This window comes from Bombus pascuorum, chromosome 1, assembly GCF_905332965.1.
Source record: "Bombus pascuorum chromosome 1, iyBomPasc1.1, whole genome shotgun sequence".
Taxonomy (NCBI): Eukaryota; Metazoa; Arthropoda; class Insecta; order Hymenoptera; family Apidae; genus Bombus; species Bombus pascuorum.
The window spans coordinates 22,988,476-23,016,419 of record NC_083488.1 but is presented as its reverse complement, the minus strand read 5'-3'; the positions used below and the strand labels follow the sequence as shown (position 1 = coordinate 23,016,419).

The window sequence follows — 27,944 nt, the reverse complement described above, 5'->3', positions numbered from 1 at the left end:
TTAACATGGCAACTTTATCTAATACGCGCAAGTCTGTCACTGTCACAGCGTCTCACACAACGATAGAGTGCTAAAAAATGGTAGTAAGTGATTTGTAGTACCGATTAATAATTTTGCGACATCATTTTAAAATTAATTCGCTGTTAAGTATTTTTATCGCGAGTTTGTCATGTGAAATCGTAAATCACTCTTAGATTTAGTAAATAACAGTATGTGTAGCAATAAAATTCAAGTCATTGGTGTTTAATTGGAAATTTATTACTATGTATCTGTAATAACCTAAAATTTACACCATTTGCGTGATTTACTTACAGTTAGAAAAGGAAGTATTGTAATGGAGATATTACAATCATTTATTTCCTTTTTCTAGTATAGTGAAAAAATGTTCGAATGACGTTAATCTTCTGTATGTGTTGACGTTATGAAAAAAGAGATATTTGACAAAGTTGTATATATTTTATCCCTATGGCTAAAGGAAAACTAAGGGGTTCAGATTCAAACAACAAGGTATGTTCATGAAATAATTTAATTTTGGTATAAGTATTTTTTAAGTTAATTTTATTTCTACAACAAATAGTTAACAACATCAAATGCAACCTTTAAAAATGGGGAAACATATACATCAGAGTTTGAAATTAATGAAATACCACCTAGTGCCCGCACACTGCTTACGAAGGGTTACATACAAGATGAAATTAATTCTTACTCAGGTATATATTTTATATTTTATAATATTTTCTCATGGATCTCTTTATCGACATGTTACTTGCATTTCTTTTATATAACAATTATTTATGTTGGACATGTTAATTAACTTTTAGGTGCTACTGTTTCAACACGTGGACGTTTTATGACAGAACAAGAGAAGTTACGTTGCCCTAATGAGCGACCTTTGTATCTTTATATTCAAGGACATACAAAACATAATGTAGATTGTATGTTGCTTTACTTCTGTTTATTTCTCTTTTGCAAATTGTTAATAATTTAGGATTTTTTCCTCTTTACAGCTGCTATAAAAAAAATTAACGATATTATTAAAACAGAACATCAAAGTTCTTTAAATAGGCCAAGTAGATTTACTAATGCGCCACCACCTCTTATGAGTTTACATTCCGGAGTTACATCTGTGGTATGCAATACTTTTATATTATGCATAGTTACTAACTATGTGTATATATATGTTTTTTATTGTTATTAAAATTATTTTTATAGGAAAAAATCTGTGTTGGGATAGAAAATGCTCCAGAAGGATTTGATTTAAGAGGCAGAATTATAGGTGCAGGTGGAGCAAATCTATTATACATTAGGGGTGAAACAGGTGCAAATATAACTTTAAGGGGTAGAGGGTCGCAATTCATTGATCCTGTTTTAGGCACTGAATCTCCAGAACCACTGCATTTGTATATAGAGTAAGATGAATTATACATTTTATTATTCTAAAAGTAATAATTTTGAATTTATAATAATTAATTATATTATACATTCTGTTTGTATAGGCATCCAAAGCCAGAAGCATTACAAAATGCAAAACAGTTAGCAATTAATTTAATCCAGACAATGCAATCGGAATTACAATCATATATACAGCAGCAACCACCACCAGTACAGTCACAGCAAGTTATAGAACAGTCGCAAATGCCACAAAGTATGAATCAATTACATTTTATAAATATTAAGTGTGATTATAGATTTTCATTTGTTATCACTTTCATCTTTTATAGCACAATTTCAAACCATGAACATTGGTACTTTGGGACAGCCTAATGTTGTTACTATACAACATCAAGGTAGAGCACATACACTAATAGTTCATGGCTGTTAGAAATTCTGTCTGTAATTGTCGCAAATCATTCTTAACAGATATTATACAACACCCACAAAGTAGTGTAGTAACATTGCCAGCAACCATTCTGACTGCTACAGTGACTGGTGCACCAGGCTCTGGTATAACAGTTCCTCCACCTGGAGTACACATTCCACCTCATTCTGGACCATTGGTACCACCACCACAAACACAGGTAACAAACAAACAAATTTATAAATGTAGTCACTACCTATTAAACCTAATATTAGTTCTGTTATAATGGAATGTTTTACTTGAAGGAAATACAAACATTTATGCCACCTCCACCAGTTGGACAAGTGCAATTAATTGGTCCTCCATCAACAGTCAGTCAAGTGCAATATCAAATTCATCCTGGGCAACCACTACAAATTCAAGGGATTCAACCTGGATCACAATCATCACCGCAACCTGTAGCCCAAATGTATGTTATGAGTCAACCACCACCACAGAGTCCAGCTCAACAAAACTTCATTACAAGTAGTAGTGCGCCAGTTAGTGGTGCGGTTTCTTATGTTTATACACAACCAAATGTACAAAGGCCTTCTACACCGCCACAAGGGATAATCGAAGCCGTTAACGTGAATTTACAACAGCCACCTCCAGCAGCTCCAATTAACATAACTCAACAACCACCTCCACCGTTATTACATCTCCATTTTCCTCCGCCAAACTTCCCGCCAAATCAGCCACCACCTCCAGTACCACAAACTTACCAAATACAATATCAGCAGGTGCAAGCAGCTGCATCACAATCTCAAACACAGTTTGTGTTACAACCTGGGGAGCATATTGTTCCACCACAGTTGCAGCAAAATCATGAACAATCTCAGGCTGTGGCTCAGCATATGTTACCACCACAGTTTGAAGGTCATGCTCCCCAATTTCATTTACAAGTACCTCCTCCGTCTACGCAAACATTTTTGGTCCCTAATGCTCAATCGCCCCAACATCCTCAACAACATCCTCTTCCTCCTGGAGGTGAGGTTCAACATCAACAAGAAGGACCAGTGGATCAAGGGCCACAGCCACAACCGGTACCACCTCCACAAATTGTACCACCGCCCGCTGCTCAAATGTCGAACTCTATGAACGTTCTTACTAGTATTCCACCGCCGACGCAAGCACCTTCTTCACAAAATGCTCCATGGCTATATCAAGCACAACAACCGCAACAAATGATGCAATCACAGGGTCAACTACAGGTAATGTTATAGTATGTATACATTTTTATGAATTAAAGTATACAGGAATAAGAATGTAAAATTTAATAGGTTCAGATGCCACCCGCAAATATACCTCTACATAATGTACCTCCACCGCAAGTTCAAGCACAGATACAGTATCATGCACAGCATATGCAATATCAGAATGGTCATATACCCCCTCAAGTACATTATACAGTTCAACCACCACCTCAACACTTTGAGCAAAAGCCAGATTCCCCAGAACAAAAGTCTCATGGTGTAAAAAGAAGATTTTCAGACGTTGAAACAAATTCGGTTAGTTTTTAGATTTCATGTCTGATAAAATAAAAATTTAGTACTGTGTAAGACATTGAAAACACAAATAAAATTTTGTATAATAATAGGAAGCATCACCTTATCAGTGTGGTCCTCTACCTGCTCAGCGTCATGGAACAGGGTAAGTAAAATCGTTGAAACTTTTATTCACTTACTTCTATTAGTTATAGTTATGTTATTTATACATATTAAGTAAAAGTTTCTTGCAATATGCGAGAACATTAAAATTTATTAGGTGAATAAAGCAGGTTTAATGAACCTCAATTATATTTAAATAGATATTTAAAATACAAAATAAACATGTTTATTTATAGTGTCTGATTAATATTAAAGCTGAAAAAGAAATATGTATAATTATACACATTTAATGTTTGCAATTACATTTTGTATTAGTACCAACTGTGATGGAATCTCTAATTTTGTGAAAGCTGCTTAATAATTCATTGCTTAGATATGAAAAAAAATTGTAACTTATATATAGTCATTTTATTTTATATTATAGTAAGCTTAAACACATGCAATTCAATAAAAATAAATTTTTTTCAGAAACCTGCTTTGATCAAGATGTACCAAACTCAATAGATAGCAGGAAGTTTTTTAGTTGTTCCTTACTCACAAATTTATAATTATAAAGAAAGAAAAAAATAAAATAAAATAAAAAATAAAAGCTAAATATATTTGATATTATAGAGTAAGGAACATCAATTTATTCTTGCAACTATAATTTGGTATAAAAAATATTATGTATTCACAATCAAACTATTTTCAAATATACTTATTCTGTTTTTTACTTGTAAAAAAGTATAAAATTAGTATAAAGATAGATCCGAGTAATCAAAATGTTTAAAGTAAATGATTGTGAATATAACTAATTTTTTCACAGAATATTATGCAGAGAAAAAATATTTAAGTATTTATATATTTCTTTTGGCAAACTTTTTTGTAAATATATACAGTATTGCTTATTTTGTTATTATTATTCTCAATGAAAATAATAAAATGACATTACAATAATGAAATTACAATTTATAAATTGTGTAAAGAGTAATTGGATCTAATTCTTTTAGTATAATATTCTGTGCTATTAAGTTATAACACAATTAAGTACTTTTTAGACAAAGTTTGGTATCATTAACTATAACCTGGAGACACCAGGTGCTTTTAACATTTCAGAAATATCCATGGCTGTGCATCAGGTGATATTTGCTTAAATTTTGAAATGTTTACTTTATAATCATCAATTGTGAATTAATAATTTGAAACTGAATTGTTTAAGCAGAGAAGGTGATCGACAGCAACAAGTCTTACATGGTCCATCACAAGCAGCTGCAGGCCTTCCTCATGGAGATCGAAACAAGCTGCTAATGCCACCTCCACATCCAGGTCTGTAACTAAGAGTATTCAAAATGAAAGAATGCTGGATACCTTTTGAAAATTAACACGAGTGTAGTTCTTCATAGATAATAATGATTAAGTGCAATATATTGAATTTATTTAATAATATACATATATTTTTTCAAAATAAATATTTTAATTTCATTACATGAACTAGTCGGAATTAATAATTTCTATATTTATAACTCAGTACTGTCTTTATATTTCCATTTCAGATGGGTATCTAGCATTGTTTCTTAATACTCTTAGCTTGTAGTACATTACTTACTGTAAATATATTTTTTACTAAACAATACGAATTTGCCCTTACTCTTAATCCATATGTCTTAGCGATTCGCTTTTTCATGTACTCATCCGGACACTTTGCAGATAGACTTCCGGAATTGTCTACGAAGTTTACGAAACCACAGATAGATTGCTTTCCATTTATCTTTATTTGTTATTATTTAGAATTAACACAACTTTCGCTACATTATATTATATAATTACAATAGTTAACTTAAGCATCCTAATTTTAATGCTTTTTCATATGTTTTTTATTAAAGTATGTATATGTGTTTTCAGATCTCTGTGCAATGAAGTGATTTTATATTTCAGTGATTACTTTTAACCAGTATTAACTATAATTATTATCGTTCGTGTTCTGTTGAAATGCATTCTATGTTTTAATATGAGTATTTTAAGTTTAACAAGTCGAAATGCCAGGGATATGTATCTTGGAATTAGATCTCTGACGCTGGACATGTGAATACATGGAGCAGCAGCCTGTCATATTGACATTAATGATTCATGGTGTTTACAAATTATTTAATGTAGCTTTTTCTATAAATGTGTACAAAGTTTACAGAGTAAAAATGTTGGATTTGTTAAATAATTGTATGCAATTGATTTCATTATTTGTTTTACAGTGAATTGAATAATAATCTGATGGATGTCTTAAACCAGGAATTTGGATGATGGAGATGAAAACAAATTTTTAATAATAAATTTTATTTTGCAGATCACGAATGAAACAAACAACATAAACTAAGGAGGCTTTACAGCAATCGTGACCTAATGTCATGGATATATTTATTACGCGCTTCCAGATGCATTTAGTCGTCATAATCACTATTTTTTTTCTTTCTTAAGAAATGGTGAACAGCGTGAAATATTGTTAGTGTTCCGTAGAACTTTAAGAAATACTTAAAGAATTTATCACTGCGCAGCATTGATTTAAACAAATCAACTAATATTTTAATCTGCATATTAACAAAATGTAGCTTGAGTTTTAAGTAAAAGGAAAGGATATAATATAATTTTATTTTATTTTTAATTTACATTAATTAATAGTTGTATCACAATATTTCATCACGTTATTTGCCATGTTTAATTTTATAATGTATTTTATATATAGTTATTCCACATTATCTTGTATATGTACTTTATTTCATTTCATGAATTTCCATTATTTAGGTGAGAAACGCAGCTTGGATCAAAAAACTGCAGGCATAAATACAGGTATATCTAACATTTGTTCTGGTATATTTATTTTTATGTTTTCTATGAGCTGGAGAACAGATTTCATTGTATGTATAAATGTATGTAATAGGAAATGAGCAAAATCTGATCGGAGATTCGATAAACATGCATCCTGGAGGTGGACCACCTCTGCCTCCTTCACTTCCACCACAGGCACCATGGCAAACACATCATGTTAGAGTTCCATGGGGCAGACCACCACCAATGCCAAGGGATGGAGAGCATCAAGGAGTGTGTCCTACATTACCTCCAACAAATATGCCACCACCACAAATTAGACCCAGAGGTATTCACAACGAATAACGATACTGCCGATAATTGTATAGTTGTATATGTTTGTAAATAAAATCCACATGATTATGACTCGATTTTAATATGGAACACTTGATTATGTCTGATAAATATTTAAGAAAAGCTTTTAAAATTTTACGCCTACAATTGATGTGGCTTTCAAATTATTTAAAATAATCATTTATTTTTCAATATGTTTTGAAATAACTTTCCATTTATTTGTAATTTTCTTTACAAGAGTGTTCATTTTTTATATTTTACTCCCAAATTTCGGTATATAGAATAATGATTAAATGTTTTCGTAATTATTTAGGACACATTGAAGGTAATCGTTCGCCTATACAAAATGCGATATTGGAGCATCCGTTGAATGTTGAGTATAATCAAATGCCACCGTATACGACAAAACCTCCTCCTTACAATTCACACCCATTGATGCAATCCATTTGCAATCCACCGCCACCACCACCGCTACATCATCAGCAGCGACCGCAGCATCCTCAAAATGTGCAGCATTATCAGGTGCCAATTTCACAGACATATCAACCACCGACTTCCTGTCCACCGTGGATGAATTGAAATATGATACAATACGAATGGAGTTCTTACGTTAGTACCTTAAAAGATGGTTGATGCAGTCCGTCCGATTTCACATCGTTCTATCAATAAATTTATACGAATGTCATTGATTCTAAAGAGCATAATGAACGTAAATGGATGGTATTGCATTATCTTATCTTTATCGAATTGTTCCTTGCGATAGTAACTATTTCATTGCTAATATGTCGTTGCAAAGATGCTGTTCTGTAAAAAATGTGTATATTTTACAAATTATTTATAGCGAATGTCTTAAAGGTTTAGGTAGCGAATGATAGTATAAACGAATTTATAAATGCAGCGTTACGAACGAACAATGCGCGTGATCAGTGAGATAAGGAATTTGATCAATGATGCGTAATTATGTAACGCAGAGATCGCGATTGTGAATCGCGATTTGCAAGAAAGAGTATATATGTAATGGAAGTGTTGCGGGTGCATACAAGGAGAAACGATTCTGATTAGTTCCAAGAAATGCTTTAGTATTCACGCACATACATAATCACACGAGGACTTAGAAGTATAATTTTTTGTATTCGTAGAACGTAATTAATCCAGTCTCAAATTTATCGTATAGGTGTCTATTTTTTCTTTTGTTGTTGGCATACTTTATACATACCGTACATCTATGTAAGATAGTATAACCCCATGGTGTATACGAATTTCTATACAAACGTGAATAAATCGTTGCCTGTAATCTTACACGAGGCGTTGATATTAAAATCGCGGATGTCTCGTTCATGCGAAAGTTTGCCGTAATTTTCATACGGATTTGTAAAAGCAAAATGTAAATTCATTAATTGTTGTTATAGTACAATATTTTTGATTTAACGATGAATTAAATAGGTTCAGTATCAATGACCATCATTCGTGTTTTTATGAAAATCTTCTTGATGCTATGATATTTTATTGTTATATGTTTAAAGCATCAAGCTGGAATCTATTGAATTTTGATCGATGTATAAAATATTTTGCTTTCGTTTAAGTCACTATATTTTTATGATTTAATTATAAATATATACCTTCCGGTAGAAAGTGACTTTTTCAATAAATTAATTTGATAGCAATGGTTTCTTTGTATCTTGGATATTTTTCTTCATGTATAACTCACGTATAACTCATTTAATTAGATCTAAAAGATCTAATACTACATAAATATCCATATCTCTAAATGGAATGTTATTTCTGAATTAATAGTTTTAGACATATTTTTAATAATTTATTTAGAAGAAAGTATTTTTTCATTCGTTACTTTTATTACAATTTATTACCAAATAGGATATCATACTCTGCTCTGAGTTGCGCAATTGCGCATTATCTTTTATGCTCGTATCAGTCGTACGAACTGACAAGCTACTTCTATCTGGAACGAGTGATCATACCAATGGGAATTGTAGTCTGTATAAGATCCCCTGCTGGCGTGTACATTGACCCATGGACACAATAATTTGAGAATATGCCATGGTATAATTCACGGAAACGATTTGGGACGAACGATTTATACATCGGGTTAGCTTGGAACATTTACAAGAAATAAAGTAGTTGATCCTCATATATGTACGGTAATGGCTATTTTCAAATAGCTATTACTTTAAATTACAACTGTTTTACTTTGATATACCACTGTAATCAAATTGCAAGAGTTTTGGAACTATTTTATTGAATGATATTAAGTTCTTAATTTTTTAAAATAGTCAGCGCATTTTTAATTAACTTCAATCAATGTTAAATAACATTCCTCAGTTATTTTATCGTTAATTAAAATTATGATAACGAGAAACGATGTATTTTCTGTTGATTATCGATCACGAGATTCGTTCTTATTATTTTTCACCCATTTCCAGTAGCGATTATTTTATTGTATAATTAACTATGCGATTTTTCTTAAGACTGAAAACATTATCAGAGAGTAATATAATTTTCCTTTCTAATGGTTTCTATTTACTTTAATGAAATTGAAATTTGTTTCGTTGATGAAATGTTAACTTAATGATTATCCGATATCACGTAGAAGCTTTGATATTCGTTCAACGGATCCACATGTTTGTTTTGCAATTATTCATTTTGAAGAAACATGAAATTAACAAGATTTACTGTTCCATTTAGTCAATGGATGTTAAAACAGATCTGTTTTTGCTACCAATCGGCTATCGTTCTAATTAAAGTCGTTAAACGTTTCGATACGAAATGTGTGGTGATCGAATATTGGCTTAGGTTTTCATACTGCACGAAATTCTGTTTAATACAAATCCAATGAAATCGTACGCCGCCGGAATTCTCTATCGTTATACAGAGCGAACTACACGCTAAAGCCTGTAATAGAATCAGATATCGTAAAATCGTGCTGGTGTTCCGGGTAATTAACAGAAGTCTCTTAGATTTTGTAGGAATAATGTACATTTAAAACGGACTATTTAATTGAAAAATCTTAATTTTTAAGTGATTTAATTTCAAATATATAAATCAACAAAATTTTCATTAAGTAGTTTTACTTTTAAGAATCGAAAATTTTTCAATACAAGAAATTAAATTTATAAACAGAAGACAGTCGTTAGTTATTGTACTATACTTGTCATTTGTATTAGTTTCGAATTGTTCGCATCGATAGGAGAATCGAATTCGATTTTTTGCAAATTATTTGTAAAATAGCGCGACTCACTTCAACGTCAATTACCATTTTCCCCATAGCAAACTTAACCAATTATTCCGAATGATAAATTGGACATTTTTTAAATTTGGGAAATATTCGAACCCGTTCATACGACTTTTTCAGCCATGTCCCAGGTTTGTCCGTCATCCTCGCATCAACTGGTCGCAGCCGCGGTAGCTTTTCGCCGAGCTCGACGTAAATTTCCGAAAAATTTTGGTTTGTATAGCAACATAGAAGAAACAAAGTTCGATAAGGTATTTTTACTGCTAATATCCTACAAATTTTTTCGGTATTCGTGCTTATGTCATATTATATTGAACCAGGTTATAAATCCAAATTAATTCTTTTATGTACCATTCAATGATTCGATCTTAAGAATTCCCAGGCCTTGGGATTCGCAGCTGCTTGATTTAGATTATTAAATTTAGATTAAAGATTTCTGAAGCGTTCTTAATAACATTTTTCTGCAAACTATTGTCTTTGACAATGTTGGGATCAGACTGAAAGCGTCAGCGGAAACGAGGAGCTAAATGATCAAGAAAATTCGTCGCTTCCATCGAGAAACTGTTCAAACGGAAGATCGAATCGTGTGGAAGCAAAGGCATTCTGGAAGGACGAGTGCGGCGAAAGTGGCTCGATCAAGGAAAACTTACTCCAGAAGCCAATAATCTGCAGTTGTTGTCGTAAACGTAACGAGCAATGCAATGCTGGAGATGCACTCGACATCGTCCCAAGCAAAGAGCACAATGGGATCACGCAGAAAAGCGAATTTTTTAAATCGGAACAAACAGAAAGGTATGGCGCGTTTTGTACGCGAGAATCGATTATCAGGAACGTTTTAATTTGACAAATATTTTTGTGGCCAGCTGTTTACAGTTATCGTAGGAATTTTAGGAAAATACGCTGTAATTATACGAAGAATATCAAATTCTAATTTAATTTTAATGTTTTATTTTTCTATATGGTAGTAGTGAGATATTCTGAATTAAATTGCACAATTACAACGCGAATTTATATATAGTATAGTTTAGTATTCACAATTTGTATTAATCACCGACGGAAATAATATTATTAAATTAATCGTAATATTATTTTACGAGTCTTTATCATTTTTAGCTTCAAGCAATTTTCAGTATGTTATTAAAGACACTAATTTATAAATGATATATCGAAAGCTGAGAATTATGTCAACGTGTAGTTCATGTATTATTGTATATCATACATTGAGCGATTGTATTCCGAAAATTTTATAAAATTGAAATTTTTAACCCTCTCCTTTTTTCTTTTAATTTTACGTCGGTGAAACCAGAATGAAATAAGAATTTCATTATCGGGTTATCAATTTTGTCGTATAAGCACTAAAAGAATACAAAGAAATAACACATACTCGTTTGCTTCTTTTTTAGTTGTAACTCGAAGGCAGTAAAAAGTTTCATAACGGAACCTCGAAATTCTAGTCGTTGTCGTGGCTCATATTCTTATTTTCCAAGACGAAACCCGAAGGAAACTTCCACTAAATTGGATTCCGTTAATCTTCTGTACGGTTGCGATCACAACGAAGTGGACAATGTTAAAAGCAGCGATTCGTCCGAGAAACGAAGTAAATCAAAGTTGCTCGCGTTTTTAAATCTCCAGTTGTCGATGAATCGAATTTGTCATTGAATTTGACGATGTGAATTATATTACCATGAATAACCCCGATAATTTCGTCTTGTTTAGATTGCAATATAGACGAGCACGAGTGTAATGCCGGAGGGAGAGATCATAAATCGTATCATCGAAACTCGCAAAAGGATAACCACCCATCGTCGTCTAGTATTTCGCGCACATTTCGTTGTGCGAAACATTCGACTCTTGATCTTCTACGACCTCATCGAGATTATTGGTATCGTCAGAATCGTCATTATTGCTGCCATTCTCACGATCACTGCCATCATCGTTGCGACAACGAGTACAACAGGTTAATAAAAATAAGGTTACAGCATAAAACGGGATTAGTTTGTATTATTATAGAACTGTGTCAGAATGGAACCATTTATAACTCCTTTCTTGTTATAAGTGACAAAATATTGACAAAAGGTTGTAGGTAACGTTAAATTTTTATTTTACATTCGTAAAAGCTCTTGTAAAGTGCACTTGGTGATAGCAGGTAAACGTAAAACATACGAAATATTTATCTGTTATTTTCTACATTTATCCTATTGAGGATTAAAATCGATATCTTCTATATTTAAGATTATCTTCTATATTTAAAAATACTGAGGCTGTAAATTTTGTTATAAGCGAATAATGGGTTAAAATGTATTTGGAATAAAGTACACTCGAGTTGTACATTCGCAAATTATATAGATTAATCGATCAGACACGAATTTTAATCATTCAATATTATAAGTCGTCAAAGAGTTAGTTCACGATCTTTATTGAAATTTTTCCCAAATAGTTATTCATCAAAGGAAAAGCGCCTCGCGTCAGACACGTGTCTCTGCTCCTCAAACTCCAACAATCGGAGAAATTGCTGTTCCAAGGACCAAACCCCGCACGAATCTATCTGCAGTCACAACTGTTGCGCGAACAATTTAGAAAAGATTTCGACGGTGCAAGAGCAGAACGACGAGGAACTGGACGATTCCGTGGGCACGATCAATCACAAGGACTCTTTGTGTATTCTGGTGGAAAAGTACAAGACTAATAAAAAGTGCAAGCACAAGACATATCTCGGCGGTCCTGAATTTTCAAGCGAACGAACTAAAGACGAATGCGATAAATCGTTCACCTCGGAAACCAGTTGTCAACTGGATGAAATCGTGAACGCGAATCAAGGGGAGAAATATTCGAGCAGCAATAAATGCCGTTTCCGAGACAATCGTGTGTCGATGGGGAGAACGTGCAGACACGGCTGCGGTCCGATCTTCAGGGAAGGGGACTGCAATCAATTCAAAAACCTCAAGTCTCGTTTAATAAAGACTGGTACTTGTTGTTCAGCGAAAGGCACACCATGGAGACACACGTTTTAAATTCAACGAAGATTCTTCACTTCAAGTTCCACTTTTTCATACCAAGTTTTTGTATTTATATCGTTTCTAGTTCGCACGTTCGTTGGCTACTCGTCTTTTTTACACACAGTAGCTAGCTGCTGTAGATGTATTTATATCGCTATTTATTGGGTATTATTTATTATTTATTAAGAAATTCGAGTTTAACAAAAAAGGTAGGAAAAAAGACCGTATCACATATATATTTTACCTTTGTACGAAGACACCGCTCTATGTATTTAACAAATTTACATTAAAATCGCTATAAGATTTCTGCACACGAATTTTCATTCTAATTTTTATCTTCGTCCACAAAAAGGGGCAAAGAAGTTTCGGACAGTAGTTCAATTTCAAGGTTGGCACACCGTCGCTCCTCCGGATGGTTATTTTTTAAGGTATATTGCGCTAATAAAGTTAATAAACTTATTTTGGAAGTATATTGCTTTAATAAAGTTAATAAACGAGCGCATTTATATCATTCCGCTACAACGGCCTCTGTACCGCCAGCCTCTTGGGCATCATTTGGACACTCTTGCGTCTCTCCTTTTTTCTTTTCCATCTCCTCCACTTTTCGCTCCGTTTCTTCTACTTCTTTTGCCTTCTTCTCTCTCTCTATTCTTCCTCCTTCTCTTCCGTTTCTTTTTCTTTTAATTTTTCATCCTTTTCATCCTCCTCTTCTTCCTTCTCTGCTTCCTTTTCTTCTCCCTCTTCTTCCTTCTCTGGTTTCTTTTCTTCTTCCTCTTCTTCCTTCTCTGCTTCCTTTTCTTCTTCCTCTTCTTTTTCCTTTACTATATCTTCTTTCGTCTCACGCACTGTAAATATTTCGTTATTAATTACCACGCACAGCGTATAAAATTATCGTTAATACCTTCATCTTCCTCGATTTCGTCGACGAGTTCTGACCGCTCTGTTTCAGGTTCCGTTTGTAAATCCGGACTTACGGTCAACGGCTCCGTAATTTCAGTTTCTGTCGCTTGCAGTTCTTCCGTTTCTTCTTCTTCTGTCAATGGTTCTTCCCTGTATTCTGTTCTCGATGGTGGAACTCGTGGTTCTACCGGACGATATTTAGGTTTGGGCGCAGGTTCAGTAGGCACAACTTCCTCCACCTTTTCTTTAAATTAAAATTTTCAATTTTTCTCTTATATTATTCTTATATTAATTTTTTGAGTGAAATTTTCCAGTTACTTTGCTTTTTGTATTCTTCCTCGTCCTCCTCGTATTCGCCAGGTTTTAAGTCACCTAATAAAAATCAGTATTATTATGTACATACGGGAAAGTATAATTTTTGAACAGTTCAGTTAGCTTGTTATTTAAAAAATACTAAATTTACGTATGAAATCTATGTATCACTTATAAGTATCGTATATGTATCATGTACATTAAATGCTGTACTTTCTTTTATTAAGCGGCTCATCTTCATATGTTCTTTGAAAGTAAGTTGAAGTTGCGTGCTCGTGGCCATCATTTCCTCGCGAGTGCCATATTCGGTGGGGATGTCCGGACGTGAGGTGACCTTTTCAAAAATCTTGCGATGTACCGTATCGACGATAGCTTCAGCGACCATTGTCTGCGTTGTCACCAATTGTTGTACGTCGTAGCATCGTCTTCTCGCACGATATTCTTTGTAAGCTCTCTGTTTTAAAAAGAAAAAAGTAAATCTATCGATCATTCGTATTTCCATAAAAAATCCATCAAGACACTGCGTATTTTACGAGATAATTTTACGTGAATTCAGCAACGAATTAAGATTAACTGGGTAAATTTATTAATTTTGCTGTGGCTGCGGATAAGAATGCTCATTATCATGAATATGGCTAAAACTGTAGACCCTACTATTTCTCAGAACCTACTTATTTTCTTATCTATTAAATATTATAGCGAGTACTATACCTACTTTGCATATTGCATGCATTCTGTGCTCTTTTTCACTTTCAAATTTCCCATAAATGTATAAAAATGTGCAGTCTCTCGTTAATCACTACATTCATATGCATCGTATCGTTACCTGGATAATTGCAGCAGCCTCGTTGGCTTTTTCCAATGTTAATCCAGAATCTTGGTACATCATTTCCATCCAAGCGACTGCTTGAACAGCTTCCACGGGTTCGAGTATACGTTCATCCTTCTTCAGAGGTGCTTCTTCCGTTCCCGCTGCGAACATCAACAGTCATCAACGTCGAATTTTTCAACGTATCCAGAATTTACACCGAATTCGTGACATCACGATCGTGACGCGCGATTACGATCTTACGAGCATCGATCCTCTGATTTCTTCTAGTGTAGTATCCACGATAGGCAAACTATGCGTGATTAATTATCAAATGATTGTTAGTAGTGTCGTGTTAAAGAGAGGAAAATTACTTTCACGAGTCTTGCGGCTTTAGAAATTTCCGCTTGCGTGGCACCAGCTTTTCTCAGGATATCCAGTGTATTCGTCACTGCTCTTTGCCATTGAATCTTCCCTTCAGCTTCGCTCAGCACCATTCTCTCGTAATGGCCACGAAACGCAGCCTGATTTTAATTTATCGATCCGATATTTTGATATATTTCACTTCGAAAGTACTTTTAATCTAAACACTGACTTGTATCACTGTGGCAGCACGCTCTGCATCTTCTCGTGCAGCTCCCGTAGCTTCTAGGATATCTCGTATCGATATCATAGATTTTTCGTCGCAAGTTGGATCTACGTTTAAGATAGTTGTACGGGTAATTAAAAGCACTCGATATTACTTTGCTGAAATTGCTGTAATCGCGTGTATTATATTCTTTCATCGAGAGTTCGTGATATAAAACGACGTAGGTAATACTGGTATTTTTAGTTTTACAACCCCCGTTATATCCACTTTATGATAATATAATAACTCTGAGTTAACATATCAAGCCATTCCTTAGCTTTTACCTCCCATATAGATAACCATTCGCATTAACCGAGGATCGTAAAAAAATTTCGATCTAAAGGATCACTAAATTTCCTACGATAACGATCATGGCTACCGAAAAGCCGCACGTATCTTTATTCCGCTTCATTTTATAACTTTACCCTCAAACGAGCTCGCGTTACAGCCGGTCGCTTAAAACAATAACGTTTACCTACCAGTTTCTTTTTACGATTCATTCGCAGTTCTCTTACCTTCGCATGCCTGTACCGGTTGCGTGTCAACCTCGTCCAAATACTCGCGGAATGCTTTCTGGGAAATGAAAAAAAATAAAAAGGAGCGAGATACTAAAAGGAAAATTGCAGAAAGGGAAGGAGAAAAGAAAAGGAAGAAAGGACTGGAAATATCGCGTAGCCATCGACAAGCGGTCAGCACGCGACAATAAAATTCACTTGGATCCTCGGAGCCGCGACTGCGATCTGCTCCAAAGTGAAACCGGTCCGGTAAAGTATGCACAGAATAGCTTGGCTCTCAAGTAAAATGTTGTTTACGACTTTAACCGCAACTGAAACGATAGACTTTTAATGACATGGTCACTCGTGCCGAAAATAAAAAAATAAATAAAGAAAAAGGTAATAAAGCAAGAAGATTGCGGAAGAAGAAGGATACATCGAGGAGAGAAATGTACCTTTTGTGTTTTCGCGTGTGATCAGAAGCGTATCCACGTAATCGGCGATAAAGGCGATTAAATTGGCTGGCTGGGAACGAAGAACCTGTTTCAATTATTAAATTAGGAATTAACTGTTAACACGAGATTAGAGATTACGTCGATAGGGAAATCGAAGAATTTATTGCATTTATGATCGTATTTTATCATTCAGTAGAATGTGTATGTGCTACTTACATATGTACATGTAGAGAAATAGTTTGTTGTTAACGTTAAGTGCTGTCCTCGTTATGCGATTGGAATTTCTTTCAACGTTTAGAAATGAAGATTAAAAAGAAACAATTAAAAAGAAAAAAGGTATGGGTTTTACAGGTAGAAATAACTAGACGTAATTCGAACGAATATCTTTTTCTTTATTGAATTTCTATATATGTATTTATAAAAATGACTAAAAGAAATTATTAGTGATTTACATTAAAGAAGTTTTTGTAATTTTAACTCGACCGTAATAAATTTTATATAAAATCGTAGAGTATTTTACGAATTTAGAAAAATGCTTACTTCCCGCGAGATATCAGTACACAATTCCCTTAGTCCTTCTGGTACTTTGTATATATGCTTCGCCCCGTGTGTCTGAAGCACTAAGTTCATTTTTTAAATCTATTCAACGGCTGAGTGTAGAAAGGAATCGTGATGTCTATAAAAAAAGCAACCCTCTATTATTTCGGGCGTTTTAAACGTCGTACTCGATTTTTCAGTCGTTGTTCGAGGCGAAATGAAGTTCTCTTTTGTTTTGCAATTTGCATGACGGCTGCATTCAATTCGTGTTCTAAATATTCCACGAGATCGTGCTATTAACCTATCAGTGCTTCTACTTTGGAACTACAAAATTTATTAAAAAAGAAAAAAAAATATAATATTTGGTATTTCGATCTACGCCTCTGGATGATGCTGCGCGGCGGTCTATCATTTTTTCAGAATTTCCACGACAAATTGAATTATCCTCGAGAGTTCGTTAGTATTTGCTATTGCGTTAATCAATTTTTTTTCCAAACTCGCTGTCTAGTTATTTCGTTTTTAAAACGAGATTCACACATTCTACGATATTTTCGAGCGAGCGTAATCATCGCGATGACTGTGTTGAAGATGCCTGAAACTCGTAGCAATCTAACGAACGAATACACAGATTCACTCTACGTACAAGCAAATACATACATACATATGTGATGCGATGAAGATACAGATTCACGTAGAGAATTACGCAATCGCAATCTGTCTTGTGCAACGAATTTCGCATCATCTTTGAACAACTTCATTCAGAATTAATAACTTCTCTGGAAATGCTGGTACACGCGATAAACATCTGTTTTCATCGTAGACAAGCGTAGCAGTTCATATTATACGCTATATTGCCATATCGTCTCCTCCAGGAATGGAATAAAATGTTCTCAGTGAATTCATCTTCTAGAATCTAGAATATTCGCGACGAATCGATTTAAAGTGGTATGTTTGTTATACTACGAATATACCGTATATATATATATATATATATATATATATATATATATATATATATATATATATATATATGCAAAATAGTCGACTAGGAGTTGTTTCGTATCCATCTATAGGAGAATAATTTGCATGTTTGATTGTGGGCTCGCTGATAAATTGTTTTATGGAAGTGTCATTTTCAAACATTTTTTCGAGCTTCACACGAGAGACGTCTATTAAACAATCTTAGTCTTTTTTTATAAATGTGATTATTTTTTTCTTTAACGTTCCTTACGGTTTTGTTTATAACGGATTTGTTAATACGGATTTGTTAATTTTTTACTATTGTTTATGCGAGTTTTCGATGAATATCAATCATACCTTTCATTCATTTTATCGAACATACCAACATCACATAAGCTCGTGACATTTTAGCGATGATCAAAACAAATTACGTAAAGAGATCAATCAATTACAGATAATCAAATAAAGTCTAAATAATACAATATCAAATAGGAAAATCATGAATATTCAAAAATCCCAAAAATCCCAAAAATCATTAATTATAATCAGCCACTCGATTCCACGAAAACCACTTTACGAACAGTTACACGATTTTACGAAATCACTCAAAAAATCTTCCTGTATCAATTATTTTCTCCCGAACCTTTTTCTTCCTAAATCACAACTAATTACATACAAAAACATATATGTATATACACACACTTTTATCAGATTGGAATCTTCTGACATGTTCACGGTCATCGTACAGCTGCTACACTGTACTATAGCTCTCGAAGGATCCTAGAGTCGACTTTCAGTTTGGTGATGACGCAAAGTGAAGGCGACCAGTTCATCGTTGTCTGTCAAGGTTCCCAGTTCTCCTGGAACTCGTGTGTGTTATCGTGGAACGCCCCAGATACTCGTGGACGAGAAACAAATCGGTTTTTAAGTCGCCACGATTGTCAGTCATTTCTCGACTATTGTCCATGGTCGCAATGATATTGCAGAGTTAGCACAGTTATGAATGCGTGCGTTGTACTTTTGGTGGTCTTCTTGACTGATCTATCAGCATCGCGTGAGTACCTGACGTTAACTCGATTTCCATGACCGATCGTCGTCAAGTTCCATAGGAGCAAAGAACATGTGCATGGCGTGCATGGGATACATACGGAGTGCAAAAGTTGCGCTCCGAGCGATTTTTAAATGGTTGCTATTGGTTGACGCTTTTTTGAAAAGTTTAATTTTTTTTTTTTAATGTAGGGTAGAGAGTTTAGCTGAACGAAAGATAAGCGCGCAGTGAAGATGGTTTTGGAGACTGGAAATTATATTGTCTGCGATGAATGATAGTTTAGATGTGTGTTTGAATCATTTTGAGAGACCTGGACGTTTAACAACACTTTATAAATCAAAATTATCGTTTTGCGAAACAGAGCCGAGAATTTCAATACTTTATCATTTTTATCACACGAAGACTTGTACATTTTGAAGAAACAGTATGTTTTTAAATTTATAATTATATGTAGGTGTTCGTCTTTGAACAAATGGTAGATTAATTAATTCACTCATGTTTAAAAAAAGATTCGTTGCATGAAACTTTAGTCATCTTTTCTTAAACGCTCACTGAAGTAAACATTTTAATGAGTTCTTTCATGTCTCACGCCTCTTCCGGAAGCGACTCGCATGATATAGCGACGAACCGGCGCGGCATAACAATGTGCTCACGATAACGTTTAGAAATTTATCATCACGATGCAATTATTATTTCTACCTTGTTAGTGACCGATCAGAATGACGCTGGCAGGTTGAAAAGAAGCTCACAATGGGGACCTTCCCCCGATCCTCCTGGTCGTGGACGAAACAAATTTAATGCACCACGAGGTCCTCCAGGTGGTCGAGGGCCTCCTGGACTTGGTCCATCTGAATTTTCACCTGGATTATATCGTGGTGGTGGTCATTCTGGACTTCCACCTGGATTGAATCGTGGTGGTGGTCCTCCTGGACTTCCACCTGGATTAAATCGTGATGATGGTTCTCCTGGATTTCCACCTGGATTAAACCGTGGTGGCGGTCCTCCTGGACTTCCACCTGGGTTAAACCGTGGTGGCGGTCCTCCTGGACATGGACCCCCTGGACATGGGCCTCCTGGACATGAGCCTTCTGGACATGAGCCTCCTGGATACAGTCCTGTTGATGATCCCAACCAAGAATATGGACCACCTGATGGTGGGCGACCTGGATTTCCACCTGAATTTGGAGATGATGGTCCACCTGGTTTATATAATAAAGTTGATAAAGAAAAACAGAATTTTGATTCTGACAAGGACAAACCACAGAAAAACCATAACGTGCCAAAAGATTCACCTTCGAGAGGTAGTACACCGCGTGATGATGAGGAAATCGAGATATCCAGTGAACGATTTTCCGATGACAAAACTCGATGCAGGTGAGTTTTGTTCTTCAACTAAATAAGAGTGAAAATCTACTATATATATTGAGTGGAATTTTTCGAGGTTTTCAAGGTTCATTGATCCTTTTGCAACGGATTGAAATATCGAAGAAAGATAAGATAAATGAAATAGAAAATAATTTCTCCATCTGTTACTTCCAATATTGTATAGAAAGTAAACGTTAACAACTACGTTATTTATGCACATAACGGTTTCTCGGATCAAGTCTCTATCAGACAACGTTGCTTAAAAGTGTTGTATTTAAAAGTGTGAAAGCTTAGAACCGTATAGCAAACGTGCGTACAATACGGTATTTGCATATATTGAAACTCGTAGCCACTGACCTGATCATAAAGACTGTATTGTACTGCGTGGTCGATAAATATGCTTGTGATACTGAGCAATTCGAACGTTCAAGAATAGCTAGTGATTCGGTCACGTAGCAACTGAATATTATAGGATTGATTGTGTGAAAGATACTTGGAATAATTTAGAGATGGCAAGCAGCTTGATGTTAAACGTTATGTTCGTCTAAAATAATAGCAACATTGTTCCTAGATGATCTCGATCTATCTCTGAAATGAGGAACTATCTCAAATTAGTATCGAATGAATATCTAAGTAAATTGTTCACTCTTATACCATAATATATTATGAATACATTACGGTATATTTCTTTTTATAATTCCTAATAGTCACGTTAAATTCCGATCGATACGAAATAAAATTATTGAGTACGAAAGGAAGAAGCAAGACAATAGGGATATGGTAAATTTTAATTTATAATTAAGCAAAATGAAAAATATAGCCGATGTATAGCTTGACAGGTTGATAAGTCTGTCTGAATATCCAAGTATAATAAATGGACTCGTATATACTCGGCCGTAATATTTCATAATTTGCATGAAATAAAAATTAAGTATCAGTCAATTCATCCATAGACGGAAACGTTTTACTTCAGAAACGAAGACATATTTTTGGTATTTTTAATATTGCACTTCGAAGTTATTTTTATAGCGTATTTTTATATATATAGCTATATATAGTAAATTGTATTTTCGTTATCTGTATAATTCGAAGGAATCGCGTAATAAGCGTGACATACGGTACAAATGACAAACAGATGAACAATAAAATTCGTAACGATTAAATACGATACGACATGATACGATACGAACGGTATCGTATCGCGCGGATTGCTTTTCAGTAAACGCGTATTCGACAATCGAGGCAGTTTTGCTATATCCGGCTATGAAATATTTCGCCCATTCAAATTGTCCTAATGAATTTCAGTTAACTAAAAGTGACAAACGTGCGCCATGGTGAGATTACTGATGGAAACTCGATTCGGGAACACGATCTACTCGGGTAAATAGCGATAGAAACAAGTGTACGTTTGTAGCTTGATTTCGAATCGTTAGTTTCGCTTCCTGTTAACTGATACGTGAAATCCGACATCGCTATACGATTCCATTTTGTATCGAACAATCGTTTTCCATTCTTTTTTTAAATTCTCGTAATTTGTATATTGTACAATGCTTCATTTTGTATCGGATTTTGTTGGAAGTTGTGAGATATTCGACGAGCAGTTTGGATCGTTAGATCGAGCAAAATGAATCTGAAGCGGAGAAAAATTTGCTGACAGTTAGTATTAAAAATTCCAGTTAGGTGATGATTCTAGATTTAGTTTTTCAGTGAACGTTATAATACTATGGAATTTTAGATAAAAGAGCGCAGATAATGGAATATAATATATTTATATTTTAATTCTTTCCAGCTTACACGCCCAAGATTTATTGTAATACAGGATCTCACATAATAATGGCCCTTACTTTAAAAATTATCCTATGAAAATTAGCCTGTTATTATTTCTAGAATTACATTACATCTAGAGCGTATTACAGTTAATGTCATTGCCTTATCGGGTTATGATTAAAAAAAAAAAATTCGTCCCGAAATGGTTAGACAAATTCCTCGAATTTTTCCCTGATTTCGTTTCTGCTTCCTCTCCTTTACCCGAAGTGCAACGATACAATCGCAGAAATACACTGCACACCATGTGTTTTCAAACACGTAATCAACGTTTGTTGTCATTTCGAAAACAGGAAAAACGAGTTCCGTTGTGGAAGCGGCGAATGTTTACCGAAGACAGCAAGGTGCGACGATAAATTCGATTGTCGCGATTTGAGCGACGAGCGCGAATGTGTCAAGTAAGTTAATTTACTTTGATGAAAGATAAATACAAGTCACAACAAAATATTTAAGAATCAAGAAAAAGTGTTACACGCGAAATTTTTCGACTGTTTACGTAGAAAATGTTATGAAAAATGCAAAGATAGCGAAACTCAGCACGTTGATTGTCGTAATGTTCGTCGATGACCCACGTTACTAAAGCTTTTATAATGATTAAAATAACCTTCCTTTTTTTTGTTTATAATATAATTTTCATGAAATAAAACTTTTTACAATGTAAATGTCTTAGATAACATCGTCGAAGAAAAAATCCACCAATACAATATAATATGTTGCAAGAATTAAATATCATGATATAGTATATTTTATTCCCAAGGAAAAATATGTAAAACGCGTATGACAGTCAACGTGTTAACCAAGAAACGGCAAAAGAAAACTCTGCTGTAACGAATTCAATTATTCTCTTATTTGCTGTCCGTTTAATTACGACACTGTTAATTATCGTGGCTGGACATTGTAGAAAATCGGAAAACGGCTGCGTCCTTCCCGAACAACCCGAAGGTGGAAGTTACGAACTGGGTGGCTGTGGTAAACCTTGCCCGAAACGTCCCGGAGATAAAGTTCCTAGTAACAGCATTCTGAATTACACCTGTCGGCACAATTACATTTTGAACGGAAGTGCCGTTCCTGTTTGCTTCAACGACAAATGGTACAACCTGCCCTCGTGTCTCAGTAAGTTCATTCGATTACGGATTTTACCAAATTAGCGAAAGTAATTTACGTCGAGAATTCTGAAAGAGTAAAACAGTGTCAATCGAAAAGAAAATTCAGAGATCTCGATTTAGAATTATCGACGTATTTATCTTCCGATAAATTCCAGCTTGACTTTGATGGCTGGTAGTTTCTTGCTTTATGTCACGCTTTATTCAATTTATATTATGTCAACGTATAAGTGATGTAACGATTGCATGTTTCCATGGAATTATTACGAGTTATGATATTTACAAATAGTTAAATATTAGATGTGTGCAACAATGATTACTGTCGTGTTTGTGTTGGAATAGTTAGAGATCTAGCGCTAACGTAAAAAGAATCGATTTACTATGCGACTGGACTAATGTAAACGATGGAAGATAAAGAAATAATTGTACGACACCAAAGGTTTAGTCTTACGAAATGCTAAAATTTCAAGGTGCATGTCTGACATTTTTTAAAATTTATCTTATGATTTATACTTCACGCACGTATAAAACTGAAATTTTTCGAGAAATATTTATTTGCTGAAATATATTACGATAGAAACGAGCGCGAGCCATAAAGATTTCTCGGTTCTACCGTTTACCATTCTACCATTTTCAACACGAATGATAGTAATAGATTCTAGTAGAACCGATTTCGAATTCGAGAATATTCACTCGCTTTGTTTAAATTAAATCTATATAGTTAACTAAATAGGATGAAATTTATATAATTCACTGGTATTTCGTAAATTAATTGATTAATTACTGCGTTATCCGACGTGTTATTTGAATTATTGATTATTCCCTCTTCGTTGCAGTTTTTCTACCCCAGCTCTTCTGTATAAAATATACATAATTAAGTATTGTCTGACTGTAGTTTAAATAATGACATTTCAAATATAATCAAAATAATAACGTTATAATATATTACTTAATAAATGATATATTCAACAATATTTCGTATAGGTGGAACAAACCTTTTTATAAAAAATATTGAATTTAAAGTAAAAAGCGAGAAAAATAGGAAGAATCTTTTTATTATTTGTTTAGGAATTAATATTTCACCAATATTTCTCTTTCATCAAAATTTCATTGCAACAGGGATATGTCCACCATTGAACAGTACCACGGTGAATATTTTATGCTCGTACCAAGGAAACGAAGTGTCTTGCACCGATCGAATTAAACCTGGAACGGTGGCGACTTTGTCGTGCAAATCGTCTTACAAATTGTCCGTGACGAATGACCCAGCGTATCGTACAGTCACTTGTCTAGAAGACGGATTATGGGACCGTCGTCTTTTCCGTTGTCTTCCAGGTAATGATGATTTTACGTATCTTGTTTCCAACATGCTGCTCTGATTGTTGGAACAGAGCAAAGAATAATTTACACACTCGTAATCATAAATAGTACGTTTATAAAATTAATAACAGCAGTTATTAATAGCATTCTTGATAAGTTTTGGTCATTGAGACTGAATAAATTTTGTAAAAACCAACAGACCAGCCAAATACTGTTGAATATTTCCCAAATACATTTTCTACTTGGAAAGATTTCTTTTTTTAAATAAATTAAATTTTTAGAAAATGGAAGACATAGAAACGACCAATGTTACTACATGTTGCTAAAAAAAGAAATATTTTATGAAAAATATGAATCAGACATTTTATGAATTAGCCTTGCTTGTTTCTCCACTGTTATTAATTCAAGGAAAGTTTAATGTATTCGATCTAATTTAATTTATTCTGCTTCGTCAGAGTGTGGAATACCCATTTCACAAGGTAACACGTTGGTCGCGAACGGATTCGAGGCAAAGTTCGGAGTATTTCCGTGGCATGTTGGCATCTACCGCAAAAACTCAGCAAACGAGTACGAGCAAATTTGCGGGGGCACACTTATAAGCAACAATCTAGTTGTATCAGGTAATTTCGTTCGAGAAAATAAATTCCTGCTTCGAAGTCACGCGAATATATTTGACAGTTGCATTTCATATTCACAGATAAAATAAAAGATATCACAAAAAAGTGCTTTCCATTAGGTATACTGGCATCAAGTATTTGCAATTAGTGTACAATTTAATTACAAGATATTTTGTGCAACTATACATTTCACATAGAACACGGTACTATTTAAATGGACAATTATCCAAATTATCCAATTATTAAACATCGCCATTCAACGAGATCATATTTAATACTTATTGTATGCTTAAGATGGCTATTCACGCTGTATATTAATTTCCTACTAAACACATACGTCTGCAACAAAAATCTTGTAATTTTCATATACATTTTCAGATAGTTTTTAGATTCTATCGATATAATTGTGACAGTCGTGTCTCATAATAATGTTACTAATATCTCAAAATATTTCATATAACGCATACCATATGGACGTTCTCTATGATAAATATTCGAATACCTTTGAACCAGAGTTATATTTTACATATTTGCAATAATCTGAAAGTGCCCAAATACTACTAGTATACAATATACACAGTAGCACATATCACGGATAAAGGATGGCAAACATTGTTTCGATAGCTGCCCACTGTTTCTACGACGAGGTGTACAATACAGTGCTTGACAAATCGAAGTACGCGGTGGCAACGGGCAAGCACTATCGCGATTGGAACGTGGACGAGAATTACGAGCAAAAATCGATGTTGGCCGAGATTTTGACACCGGAACGATATATAGGGGCGAGAGGGAATTTCGCTCAAGATATAGCCCTTTTGAAATTGACTAGTTCTTTCGAGTTAACTGCTCAGGTGCGTCCGATCTGCATGGATTGGGACAATATATACGAACGGAAACAGCTGCAAGTTGGCCAAAACGGAAAGGTAAGATCTTGGTTATTAATTAAGAAATATCCAGCTACGGCAACGTATTACCTTGATTAATTTCAGCCAAGTTGCAACGCTATTTTCTCGCCAGATTTCCGGCCTTTTTACCTACCTTTCCTCTTCCGTGACTGGTTTCAGTTGGCTAATTAAGTCACGCTGGATTATATTTCCGTAATTAATTCACACGCCCGTTATGCCGCGACATCGTTCTATTTCAGCAATTAATTTGATTCCCATCTGCCTCCGATTTTCTTTCTTTATTTTGTCCGCTTTGTTATAAAACTAATGTGCTTTTAATTGGGAATCGTGAATGATTCTAGGCTTTAGACGTTGTTCATTTCAGGCTGTTGGCTGGGGCAAAACGATCGAAGATAAGCCTAGTAAGGTCCTGCAGGAAGTGAACTTGCCGTATATACCGTATGACCAATGTTTATTGGCTGTACCATCTGATTTCCGCGGGTACATTACGTCTGACAAGTTCTGTGCCGGTAATTTGAATGGTAAGTAGACGTTTAGAATGAATTATATTATCAATCGGTGAATTTTATTAATTTTTTAAACTATTGCACAATTTTTATCTATAATTTTAATTAAAACTATATACTATCCGAGATTATAATCGTATTAATGCAGACACTTTGCGATCCTGTATAAAAAAGTAATAATTATTCCTTTATTTTGTTTTTTCTCTTTTTTTTAAATTGGTAATTTATAATTTCCAAGAACCTATTGCAACGAGCATAATAAATATACCGAGTAATTCTACGCTAAAAATCAAAAAGTCGATTAAACAGTACAACGCACAGTTGACTTTTATTTGAACGTTTGTTTCCATCGTATCGTACAAACGCTACGTCATTCGACGAAGCTCGATCATTAAACTGCTAAGCTATGTTTATCAGCAGCGGAAATAGAATTGACAATAACTATGATAAATCATTCTATTTGCAGGTTCCAGTCTCTGCGAAGGTGACAGCGGAGGAGGACTGTTCTTTCAAATGGGGGAAACCTGGTATCTACGCGGTATAGTTAGCGTCAGTCCAGCGAAGGATTATAAGTGTAATTACCACACCTACACGGTGTTTACCTCGACTGGTTTTTTCCGGGATTGGATTCGCGACGCTTTTATCGCTACTTAAACAACACGCACGTTCACTCGTTTCGTAAACTTACAAGTTTGTTCAATGATCGAGAATTGAGCGATTCTGTACCTGATGAACAGCGAGAGTGTGTTCGTCACAATGGCTTTCGTCTGAGAATGGAAAACGTCACCTCAAATGAGATGAGAGGACGTCATTGTAGAAAATGTTATCTGCGAAACGTTACTTCGTTACAAGCACCAGAATTGCTTTTACACCGATGAAAATTTGCATACCTTGGAAAGATTAATTTAGGTACGTCAATTTCGAACGAATAAACTTTCTATTTTTAAATAAATTAGATAAGTCACTCTGTTTGATTTATGTTGATTAATAACTTGAAAAAGTATTTCTCGCGAATTTCTTTTAGAAAATATTTTCCATCATTTATGTGATTATCTCGTCTAATAAATTTCGTAACATTTCTAATTTTTCCAATATCATGCGCAGTTCGTAAACCTTGGAAACTTGGCAAGCGACTGCTAATCTCGCGTAAATCGTACTTTCAGTTTTCAGGAGTGCAATTTTATAGGGTATACGTGCAATATTTTTTGTGCGTCGTGTTTTCGCAGCAATCTCACCGCGATAAACGTTTTACCAGAGCAACGGCACTGTAACACAAACGGGCAAAGACATTTCGATGATTCACCAAAAAACAAAAAAAAAAAAAAAAGAAAAAAAAGAGTGCT

The 27,944-nt window shown here is 34.4% G+C and overlaps 4 protein-coding genes across 10 annotated transcripts; 3 read left to right on the top strand and 1 right to left on the bottom strand.

Moving 5' to 3' along the window:
• Positions 1–23: 23 nt before the first annotated feature.
• Positions 24–8,237, top strand: LOC132908381 (uncharacterized). Of its 6 annotated transcripts, none has more exons than XM_060962379.1 (17): positions 24–209; positions 371–507; positions 578–710; positions 822–935; positions 1,008–1,129; positions 1,213–1,409; positions 1,497–1,645; positions 1,722–1,787; positions 1,861–2,018; positions 2,104–3,048; positions 3,118–3,345; positions 3,435–3,487; positions 4,482–4,562; positions 4,646–4,749; positions 6,217–6,261; positions 6,353–6,568; positions 6,887–8,237. In XM_060962379.1, the coding sequence occupies exons 2-17, from the start codon at positions 466–468 to the stop codon at positions 7,150–7,152; spliced, it is 2,919 nt and encodes a 972-aa protein (XP_060818362.1). In that variant the 5' UTR covers positions 24–209; positions 371–465; the 3' UTR covers positions 7,153–8,237. The 6 variants fall into 6 exon arrangements, with proteins under 6 accessions (XP_060818362.1, XP_060818354.1, XP_060818395.1 ...); XM_060962371.1 differs by having other exon boundaries at positions 315–507; XM_060962387.1 differs by having other exon boundaries at positions 68–83.
• Positions 8,238–8,354: 117 nt separating this feature from the next.
• Positions 8,355–13,317, top strand: LOC132908520 (uncharacterized). Its single transcript, XM_060962582.1, has 5 exons — positions 8,355–10,074; positions 10,320–10,615; positions 11,227–11,420; positions 11,540–11,780; positions 12,261–13,317. The coding sequence occupies exons 1-5, from the start codon at positions 9,946–9,948 to the stop codon at positions 12,832–12,834; spliced, it is 1,434 nt and encodes a 477-aa protein (XP_060818565.1). The 5' UTR covers positions 8,355–9,945; the 3' UTR covers positions 12,835–13,317.
• LOC132916026 (FK506-binding protein 5-like) lies at positions 13,045–18,527 on the bottom strand. Its single transcript, XM_060975770.1, is given in 12 exon segments — positions 13,045–13,664; positions 13,721–13,963; positions 14,038–14,091; positions 14,245–14,485; positions 14,858–15,019; positions 15,184–15,363; positions 15,435–15,535; positions 15,983–16,163; positions 16,166–16,293; positions 16,417–16,501; positions 16,957–17,866; positions 18,271–18,527. Coding segments are annotated over 11 exon segments (1,665 nt in total). The 5' UTR covers positions 17,047–17,866; positions 18,271–18,527; the 3' UTR covers positions 13,045–13,464.
• A 312-nt stretch (positions 18,528–18,839) lies between these two features.
• On the top strand, positions 18,840–27,653 carry LOC132908439 (modular serine protease-like). Of its 2 annotated transcripts, none has more exons than XM_060962489.1 (10): positions 18,840–18,967; positions 19,669–20,046; positions 20,107–20,335; positions 22,444–22,548; positions 23,052–23,263; positions 24,373–24,588; positions 25,029–25,193; positions 25,815–26,113; positions 26,460–26,616; positions 27,068–27,653. In XM_060962489.1, the coding sequence occupies exons 1-10, from the start codon at positions 18,913–18,915 to the stop codon at positions 27,253–27,255; spliced, it is 2,004 nt and encodes a 667-aa protein (XP_060818472.1). In that variant the 5' UTR covers positions 18,840–18,912; the 3' UTR covers positions 27,256–27,653. The 2 variants fall into 2 exon arrangements, with proteins under 2 accessions (XP_060818472.1, XP_060818464.1); XM_060962481.1 differs by having other exon boundaries at positions 19,669–20,064; positions 20,110–20,335.
• The last annotated feature ends 291 nt before the right edge of the window (positions 27,654–27,944 follow it).

What these genes read in the sequence shown, in the direction of transcription:
- LOC132908439 (XM_060962481.1), top strand. Translation starts at nt 18,913, where the DNA reads ATGAATGCGTGCGTTGTACTTTTGGTGGTCTTCTTGACTGATCTATCA. An exon ending in GCCTTCTGGACATGAGCCTC is followed by an intron (nt 20,065 to 20,109) that starts CTGGATACAGTC and finishes AATATGGACCAC; the next exon opens with CTGATGGTGGGCGACCTGGA. An exon ending in CAACCTGCCCTCGTGTCTCA is followed by an intron (nt 23,264 to 24,372) that starts GTAAGTTCATTC and finishes TCATTGCAACAG; the next exon opens with GGATATGTCCACCATTGAAC.
- LOC132908381 (XM_060962379.1), top strand. Translation starts at nt 466, where the DNA reads ATGGCTAAAGGAAAACTAAGGGGTTCAGATTCAAACAACAAG. An exon ending in CCACTGCATTTGTATATAGA is followed by an intron (nt 1,410 to 1,496) that starts GTAAGATGAATT and finishes CTGTTTGTATAG; the next exon opens with GCATCCAAAGCCAGAAGCAT. An exon ending in TACCACCACCACAAACACAG is followed by an intron (nt 2,019 to 2,103) that starts GTAACAAACAAA and finishes TTTTACTTGAAG; the next exon opens with GAAATACAAACATTTATGCC.
- LOC132908520 (XM_060962582.1), top strand. Translation starts at nt 9,946, where the DNA reads ATGTCCCAGGTTTGTCCGTCATCCTCGCATCAACTGGTCGCAGCCGCG. An exon ending in AAATCGGAACAAACAGAAAG is followed by an intron (nt 10,616 to 11,226) that starts GTATGGCGCGTT and finishes CTTCTTTTTTAG; the next exon opens with TTGTAACTCGAAGGCAGTAA. An exon ending in TGCGACAACGAGTACAACAG is followed by an intron (nt 11,781 to 12,260) that starts GTTAATAAAAAT and finishes TTTCCCAAATAG; the next exon opens with TTATTCATCAAAGGAAAAGC.